Source organism: Nerophis ophidion, linkage group LG04, assembly GCF_033978795.1.
Source record: "Nerophis ophidion isolate RoL-2023_Sa linkage group LG04, RoL_Noph_v1.0, whole genome shotgun sequence".
NCBI lineage: Eukaryota > Metazoa > Chordata > Actinopteri > Syngnathiformes > Syngnathidae > Nerophis > Nerophis ophidion.
Window position 1 is genome coordinate 8176042 of NC_084614.1, and position 10465 is coordinate 8186506.

Here is a 10465-nt window from a genome sequence, read left to right on the forward strand (position 1 = left end):
ATATATATATATGTATATATATACATACTTATATATATATATGTATGTCTGCCGGAATAAATTAATATATTACTTTATTTTTAACATTTAAACCCCCACACTGTTTTCTTTTATTTTGTAGTAGCAGCGACTTCCTCTCCATTTGGTGTCTTTTTAAACTTCAGCATTTTTGAGGCGGAAGAGTGAATAGATCAGGGGTCACCAACCTTTTTTACTGATTAATGCGAAGGGCTACCAGTTTGATACACACTTCAATAAATTGCCAGAAATAGCCAATTTGCTCAATTTACCTTTAATATATATATCTATATATATTAAAAAAAATGGGTATTTCTGTCTGTCATTACGTCGGACATTTTTTTTTTCCCATTTAAAGGTTTTTTGTAGAAAATAAATGATGAAAAAAACACTTCGGTTTAAAAGAGGAGAAAATACGAAAAAAAATCAAAATATTAAATTTTGAAACATAGTTTATCTTCAATTTCGACTCTTTGAAATTCAAAATTCTACCGAAAAAAAGAAGAGAAAAACTAGATCATTCGAATTTTTTTGCAAAAATAATTTATGGATCATCACTAGTAATTTTAGAATTTTGATGACATGTTTTAAATAGGTTAAAATCCAATCTGACATTTGTTAGAATATATAACAAATTGGACCAAGCTATATTTCCAACAAAGACAAATCATTATTTCTTCTAGATTTTCCAGAACAAAAATTTTAAAAGAAATTCAAAAGACTTTTGAATTGACCTGGGTCCGGTCCGATGACCATGGATGAAGTACTGGCTGTCCAGAGTCGAGACCCAGGATGGACCGCTCGTCGGGACCCAGGATGGACCGCTCGCCTGTGTATCGGTTGGGGACATCTCTACGCTGCTGATCCGCCTCCGCTTGAGATGGTTTCCTGTGGACGGGACTCTCGCTGCTGTCTTGGATCCGCTTTGAACCGAACTCTCGCGGCTGTGTTGGAGCCACTATGGAATGAACTTTCACAGTATCATGTTAGACCCGCTCCACATCCATTGCTTTCGGTCCCCTAGAGGGGGGGGTTGCCCACATCTGAGGTCCTCTCCAAGGTTTCTCATAGTCAGCATTGTCACTGGCGTCCCACTGGATGTGAATTCTCCCTGCCCACTGGGTGTGAGTTTTCCTTGCCCTTTTGTGGGTTCTTCCGAGGATGCCATAGTCGTAATGATTTGTGCAGTCCTTTGAGACATTTGTGATTTGGGGCTATATAAATAAACATTGATTGATTGATTGACTTTGAAATAAGCTTTAAATTTGATTCTACGAATTTTACAGAATATTTTTTTTTGAATTTTAATCATAAGTTTGAAGAAATATTTCACAAATATTCTTTGTCGAAAAAACAGAAGCTAAGATGAAGAATTAAATTAAAATGTATTTATTATTCTTTACAATAAAAAAATACTTCAACATTGATTTAAATTGTCAGGAAAGAAGAGGAAGGAATTTAAAAGGTAAAAAGGTATATGTGTTTAAAAATCTTAAAATCATTAAGGTTGTATTTTTTTTCTAAAATTGTCTTTCGGAAAGTTATAAGAAGCAAAGTCAAAAAAATAAATGAATTTATTTAAACAAGTGAAGACCAAGTCTTTCAAATATTTTCTTGGATTTTCAAATTCTATTTGAGTTTTGTCTCTCTTAGAATTAAAAATATCCAGCAAAGCGAGACCAGCTTGCTAGTAAATAAATACCATTTAAAAAATAGAGGCAGCTCACTGGTAAGTGCTGCTATTTGAGCTATTTTTAGAACAGGCCAGCGGGCGACTCATCTGGTCCTTACGGGTACGGCTTTGGTGACCCCTGGTCTAGACTGACAATGCTATCCAATTATGCAACTGCTATTTTTTTTCAACAGAACTAAAGATTGTAGACAACCTTCTCCAGATCTGTGATGGCAGGACCAGGTGGTGAGAGGCTGGAGAGGAAGTGACATCACAGCCAGGACAAGCAAACCATGCATTCTGGGTGTACACTTACTTCTTTATTTGGACACAAACACTTATTTTGAAAAGCACACTTCCTGTCACGTTTCATCACCAAGCTGAGGAATGATGCAGAATAGACATTTACACTTGGAATAAATTATGGGATGTCCTCTCCGGGCCAACGAGGTAGTTATGTGACCATGTACTCCTGGCGTTTGTTGAGGCGCACCTGGCACAGCGAGACGGCGCCCACGGCCACGTAGACGGCGGCAGCGATGAAGCAGTTGATGCCCACCTGGCTGTAGAGGCCGTAGATGATCTGAGGAGGGTTTTTACTGGGCGGGGACAACCGGCGACACGTCAAATAAACACATCGGCCTCACTTCCTGTTGGAAACTACTCACTCGTTCTTGATGTCCTCTTCGGTGAACGGGACGTCCTCGATCAGCACGGCTGACTTGGCGCTGAAGAAGATTCCCAACATGGCCTGAAAAATAAACATGTCTTTGTCACACACTTACTAGTCATGCAGCAACACAAACTTTGTCACACACTTACTAGTCATGCAGCAACACAAACTTTGTCACACACTTACTAGTCATGCAGCAACACAAACTTTGTCACACACTTACTAGTCATGCAGCAACACAAACTTTGTCACACACTTACTAGTCATGCAGCAACACAAACTTTGTCACACACTTACTAGTCATGCAGCAACACAAACTTTGTCACACACTTACTAGTCATGCAGCAACACAAACTTTGTCACACACTTACTAGTCATGCAGCAACACAAACTTTGTCACACACTTACTAGTCATGCAGCAACACAAACTTTGTCACACACTTACTAGTCATGCAGCAACACAAACTTTGTCACACACTTACTAGTCATGCAGCAACACAAACTTTGTCACACACTTACTAGTCATGCAGCAACACAAACTTTGTCACACACTTACTAGTCATGCAGCAACACAAACATAAACATGTCTTTGTCACACACTTACTAGTCATGCAGCAACACAAACATAAACATGTGTTTGTCACACACTTACTAGTCATACAGCAACACAAACATAAACATGTCTTTGTCACACACTTACTAGTCATACAGCAACACAAACTTTGTCACACACTTACTAGTCATACAGCAACACAAACTTTGTCACACACTTACTAGTCATGCAGCAACACAAACATAAACATGTCTTTGTCACACACTTACTAGTCATACAGCAACACAAACATAAACCTCTCTTTGTAACACACTTACTAGTCATGCAGCGACACAAACATAAACCTCTCTTTGTCACACACTTACTAGTCATACAGCAACACAAACATAAACCTCTCTTTGTCACACACTTACTAGTCATACAGCAACACAAACATAAACCTCTCTTTGTCACACACTTACTAGTCATACAGCAACACAAACATAAACCTCTCTTTGTAACACACTTACTAGTCATACAGCAACACAAACATAAACCTCTCTTTGTCACACACTTACTAGTCATACAGCAACACAAACTTTGTCACACACTTACTAGTCATGCAGCAACACAAACATAAACATGTCTTTGTCACACACTTACTAGTCATACAGAAACACAAACATAAACCTCTCTTTGTCACACACTTACTAGTCATACAGCAACACAATCATAAACATGTCTTTGTCACACACTTACTAGTCATACAGCAACACAATCATAAACATGTCTTTGTCACACACTTACTAGTCATGCAGCAACACAAACATAAACCTCTCTTTGTCACACACTTACTAGTCATACAGTAACACAAACATAAACCTTCTTTTACACACTTACTAGTCATACAGAAACACAAACATAAACCTCTCTTTGTCACACACTTACTAGTCATACAGCAACACAATCATAAACATGTCTTTGTCACACACTTACTAGTCATACAGCAACACAATCATAAACATGTCTTTGTCACACACTTACTAGTCATGCAGCAACACAAACATAAACCTCTCTTTGACACACACTTACTAGTCATACAGTAACACAAACATAAACCTTCTTTTGTAAACACTAGGAGAGTGACATCATACAATACAATACAATATGATAGTGTAATTATGACAACAAAACTTGAATTATAACACATGTTGACCTATGTCAGCAAAAGTATAATAATGACAACAAAAGTTAAAAACCACTAAAGTGTGATTGATAACAAAAGTGTATTTATGACAACAAAAGTTTGATTATGAAAACAAAAATGTGATTATGACAACAAGTATCATTAAGACAACAAAAGTGTGATTATGACAAGTGTGATTATGTCAACCAGTGTGATTAAGACAACAAAAGTGTGATTATGACAAAAGTGCGATCATGACAACAAAAGTGTGATTTTGACAAAAAAAGTGTGATTTTGACAACAAAAGTGAGATTATAACAAAAGTGAGATTATGACAAAAGTGTGATTATGACAACCTATGTGTGACCATGACAACAAAAGTGTGACTATGACAACTAAAGTGTGATTATGACAACAAAAGTGTGACTATGACAACTACGACAACTAAAGTGTGATTATGACAACAAAAGTGTGATTATGACAAGTGTGATTATGTCAACCAAAGTGTGATTAAGACAACAAAAGTGTGATTATGACAAAAGTGCGATCATGACAACAAAAGTGTGATTTTGACAAAAAAAAGTGTGATTTTGACAACAAAAGTGAGGTTATAACAAAAGTGAGATTATGACAAAAGTGTGATTATGACAACCTATGTGTGACCATGACAACAAAAGTGTGACTATGACAACTAAAGTGTGATTATGACAACAAAAGTGTAATTACGACAACAAAAGTGTGATTATTACAATAAAAGTGTGATTATGGCAACCAAGGTTGAAATATGACAACAAAAATGTGATTATGACATTACAGGTGTGACTATGACAACAAAAGTGTGATTATGACAACAAAAGTGTAATTACGACAACAAAAGTGTGATTATTACAATAAAAGTGTGATTATGGCAACCAAGGTTGAAATATGACAACAAAAATGTGATTATGACATTACAGGTGTGACTATGACAACAAAAGTGTGATTATGTCAAGAAAAGTTGAATTATGACTATAAAAGTGTAATTATGACAACAAAAGTGTGATTATGACAACAAGTGTGATTAAGATGACAAAAGTGTGATTAAGATGACAAAAGTGTGATTATGACAACAAGTGTGATTAAGATGACAAAAGTGTGATTAAGATGACAAAAGTGTGATTAAGATGACAAAAGTGTGATTATGACAACAAGTGGGATTAAGATGACAAAAGTGTGATTATGACAACAAAAGTGTGATTATGACAACAAGTGTGATTAAGATGACAAAAGTGTGATTAAGATGACAAAAGTGTGATTATGACAACAAGTGTGATTAAGATGACAAAAGTGTGATTAAGATGACAAAAGTGTGATTAAGATGACAAAAGTGTGATTAAGATGACAAAAGTGTGATTATGACAACAAGTGTGATTAAGATGACAAAAGTGTGATTAAGATGACAAAAGTGTGATTAAGATGACAAAAGTGTGATTAAGATGACAAAAGTGTGATTATGACAACAAAAGTGTGATTATGTCAACCAAAGTTGAATTATGACAATAAAAGTTTGATTATGACAACAAAAGTTTGATTATGACAACAAAAGTGTGATTATGTCAACCAAAGTTGAATTATGACAATAAAAGTGCGATCATGACAACAAAAGTGTGATTTTGACAAAAAAAAGTGTGACTTTGACAACAAAAGTGAGGTTATAACAAAAGTGAGATTATGACAAAAGTGTGATTATGACAACCTATGTGTGACCATGACAACAAAAGTGTGACTATGACAACTAAAGTGTGATTATGACAACAAAAGTGTAATTACGACAACAAAAGTGTGATTATTACAATAAAAGTGTGATTATGGCAACCAAGGTTGAAATATGACAACAAAAATGTAATTATGACATTACAGGTGTGACTATGACAACAAAAGTGTGATTATGTCAAGAAAAGTTGAATTATGACTATAAAAGTGTAATTATGACAACAAAAGTGTGATTATGACAACAAGTGGGATTAAGATGACAAAAGTGTGATTATGACAACAAAAGTGTGATTATGACAACAAGTGTGATTAAGATGACAAAAGTGTGATTAAGATGACAAAAGTGTGATTATGACAACAAGTGTGATTAAGATGACAAAAGTGTGATTAAGATGACAAAAGTGTGATTAAGATGACAAAAGTGTGATTATGACAACAAGTGGGATTAAGATGACAAAAGTGTGATTATGACAACAAAAGTGTGATTATGACAACAAGTGTGATTAAGATGACAAAAGTGTGATTAAGATGACAAAAGTGTGATTATGACAACAAGTGTGATTAAGATGACAAAAGTGTGATTAAGATGACAAAAGTGTGATTAAGATGACAAAAGTGTGATTATGACAACAAGTGTGATTAAGATGACAAAAGTGTGATTAAGATGACAAAAGTGTGATTATGACAACAAGTGTGATTAAGATGACAAAAGTGTGATTAAGATGACAAAAGTGTGATTATGACAACAAAAGTGTGATTATGTCAACCAAAGTTGAATTATGACAATAAAAGTTTGATTATGACAACAAAAGTTTGATTATGACAACAAAAGTGTGATTATGTCAACCAAAGTTGAATTATGACAATAAAAGTGTGATTATGACAACTTAAGTGCGATTATGACAACAAAAGTGTGATTATGTCAACCAAAGTTGAATTATGACAATAAAAGTGTGATTATGACAACTTAAGTGCGATTATGACAACAAAAGTGTGATTATGTCAACCAGAGTTGAATTATGACAACAAAAGTGCGATTGTGACAACAAAAGTGTGATTATGACAACAAAAGTGTGATTCTGATAATAAAAGTGTGATTATGACAACAAAAGTGTGATTCTGATAATAAAAGTGTGATTATGACAACAAAAGTTTGATTATGACAACAAAAGTGTGATTATGACAACAAAAGTGTGATTATGTCAACCAAAGTTGAATTATGACAATAAAAGTGTGATTATGACAACTTAAGTGCGATTATGTCAACCAGAGTTGAATTATGACAACAAAAGTGCGATTGTGACAACAAAAGTGCGATTATGACAACGAAAGTGTGATTCTGATAATAAAAGTGTGATTATGACAACAAAAGTGTGATTATGACAACAAAAGTGTGATTATGACAACACATGTTGACCTATGTCAGCAAAAGTACAATAATGACAACAAAAGTCCGATTATGACAACAAAAGTGTGATTCTGTCAAACAAAAGTATAATTTTAACAACAAAAGTTGCAAAATTCTTGAATTGGCAACAGTATTGTGAGAAAGCTACGGCAAAGACTATCTTTTGAGGCTTACTTTTAATCAATTTAACATGTTATGAATTTGTTATCAATGTTTTATAAGTTTCTTTTAATCCAAAAAAACAAAAATTGGAAAACAAAATCTGGATGTTTCACTTGTTTAAAACGGCAAATACTTAAAAATGGACACTAGGTGGCAGTATAAGCACACATCCTCACAGCTCATTGTCAAATGACTTAAATGTGATAAAGAATTACAATTACAGAAAAGGAACAACACCAAAGGCTTCATTTATTTATTTATTGTCTGTTGTCCACAAGTTGAAAACATTGAAAATGTCCAACTCATTTACATTTATTGTAAAGTGCAAGACTGTTTGTTGGTAAATGAGAGACGATGAGGGATTATCATCACACTTCAACACCTCTAACATGTAATTTTGCCAGGTCAGCAACAATTTGTTGAGAGTGGTTTTCTTACCACGGATAAATAAAGGTTGAAAACAACATAAGTATTTTTACTGTGTTTTTCTAAATGTTTGTATACTACATTACCCAGAAGGCTCTGCGCTGTTAACCCAAAATACCCTATTTCCTTGAATTGCCGCCGGGCATATAGTATGCGCCTGTCTAGAATTACTGCCGGGTCAAACTTGCTTTGCAAAATAATTAGCGCGTGCTTACTATTACCACCGGCTCAAACTCGAGTGACACTTCCTCTGTCATCATTTTCAAAATGGAGGAGGCTGATTTCAATACCGGTAATTTGAAATCGCATAAAGGGAAGAAGATTAAGAGCTATTCAGTAGGATTTAAAGTCCAAGAGCGAGCGGAGAGGAGGAGCGGAAGAGCGACCTGGACTAAAGTTTTATTGAAAAACGAACAAAGTCAAACTGCTCAAGCCATGTCCTTCCTTGGCGGTCCTGGGAACCCGCAAGACGACGGCTTGAGACCGTCACAATACCGTAGCTGCGTGTGTCAAATATGAGTCATTAAATGACTCCCGCCTCCTGGTGGTAGAGGGCGCTAGTGATCCTTCTTGCGACTACTCGGCTGCAGAAGAAGTGAAATTAATGACGTGATATGTGCTGGTGGAGGTGATATAGGAAGATCTCCATTGAGTTTTTTAAAACTGAAGAAAGATAAGGAAGACTTCTATAAACAAGTTATTGATGCTTTTGATCAGGAGCTAGCATGGACTTCATTTATAAGTAAAGGTAAGACCATGATAACGTTTTATTTTTATTTTTATAAAATCTGCTTTTCATGATGGTATCCTTACATCACACTCAAATTTTTACTGCATGCCTTTGGTAAGTGCCGGAGTGAGAAGAGGTTTTAAATTAATTAGCGCCCCGGCGGGAATTCAAGGAAATACGGTAACTAATAATCCAAAGGCCAACAAAATTCACACTTCCAAGATCAGAACACTTCCTGTTTTGTCACATGACAACGAGAATAAATCACATGATAAGACGAAAAAAATACATTTGTCAGAAGTTCCTCATTCTTGTCTTACATTGACAGACACAAAGTAACGGTAACGTGAAAGTGATTCAGCGTACACGGTTAAAACGGGATCAGTCTAAACGCTGGAAAACAACGGCTGTCGTGGATTTAAGATGATTTTCTTTCTAATGATTCGCTAATTAAACGTGAATGATGGTGTAGATAATATGGAGACAGACAAGCTCACTTCTCACCACAAAAAACAGGACAATAAAACGTCGATGTTGACACGCGTGTCCAGGAATTAGTCGCATCCCGGCTTTTCGTCTCTTACCAGCATTATGACTCCCCAGATGCTGATCACGATGCCGCACGCGGCCATCTTCGGCCCGCAGAAGAGCAACGACGGCATTGTGTCCGCAAGTCTCTTTTCCAAATCACACGCTGCTTCTTTCTTGGATTCGCCGCAAAAAAAGAGACCGAAATAACAACGAAAGAGGACAGCCTGTCGTGGGAGAGGCGGTCAGCTGATCTCTTCGTCATTCGGCTTTGCTCGGTGAAAGTCGACAACCTTCGTCGTCCGCAGTGAAGCGACCAATGAGAACGACAAGACGAAAGACGTCCCGCCTATTTCTGGAGAACACTGACCAATGGCGTGTCGCATGCAGTGAAGCGGCCAATGAAAACGACAGACGAAAGAAGTCCCGCCTCTTTCTGTAGAACACAAACCAATGGCGTGTCGCAACAGTGAAAGACAGATAAAAGACGTCCCGCCTCTTTCCGTAGAACACCAACCAATGGAGTGTCGCATGCAGTAAAGTGGCCAATGAAAAACACAAACGAAATATTATTTATTTACCATTTATTTATTTACCATATTTACCATTTATTTATTATTTAAATAAGTCCGGCCTCTTTCCGTAGAACACCAACCAATGGCGTGTCGCAACAGTGAAAGACACATATAACACGTCCCGCCTCTTTCCGTAGAACACCAACCAAGGCGTGTCGCATGCAGTAAAGCGGCCAATGAAAACGACAAACGAAAGAAGTCCCGCCTCTTTTGGTAGAGCAGCAACCAATGGAGTGTCGCACACAGTGAAACGACAAACAAAAGACGTCCCGCCCCTTTCCGTAGAGCAGCAACCAATGGAGTGTCACATACAGTGAAACGACAGATGAAAGACGTCCCGCCTATTCCCGTAACACACCAACCAATGGAGTATCGCATGCAGTGAAGCGGCCAATGAAAACGCACAAGACAAAAGACGTCCCGCCTCTTTCCGTAGAACAGCAACCAATGGCGTGTCGCACACAGTGAAACGACGGATCGTAGACGTCCCGCCTCTTTCCGTAGAAATCAAACCAATGGAGTATCGCATGCAGTGAAGCGGCCAATGAAAACGCACAAAACAAAAGACGTCCCGCCTCTTCCCGTAGAACACGAACCAATGGCGTGTCGTATGCAGTGAAGCAACGGATCAAAGACGTCCCGCCTCTTTCCGTAGAAATCCAACCAATGGCGTGTCGCATGCAGTGAAGCGGCCAATGAAAACGCACAAGACAAAAGACGTCCCGCCTCTTTCTGTATAACACCAACCAATGGAGTGTCGCATCCAGTGAAGCGGCCAATGAAAACGACAAACGAAAGAAGTC

At 37.1% G+C, this 10465-nt stretch overlaps 1 protein-coding gene across 1 annotated transcript; it reads right to left on the reverse strand.

Moving 5' to 3' along the window:
- Positions 1 to 1988: 1988 nt before the first annotated feature.
- rnasekb (ribonuclease, RNase K b) lies at positions 1989 to 9394 on the reverse strand. Its single transcript, XM_061896930.1, has 3 exons — positions 9144 to 9394; positions 2359 to 2441; positions 1989 to 2289 (listed from the first exon to the last, which is right to left on the reverse strand). Exons 1-3 carry the CDS (start codon positions 9219 to 9221, stop codon positions 2145 to 2147), a joined length of 306 nt encoding a protein of 101 aa, XP_061752914.1. The 5' UTR covers positions 9222 to 9394; the 3' UTR covers positions 1989 to 2144.
- Positions 9395 to 10465: the final 1071 nt, after the last annotated feature.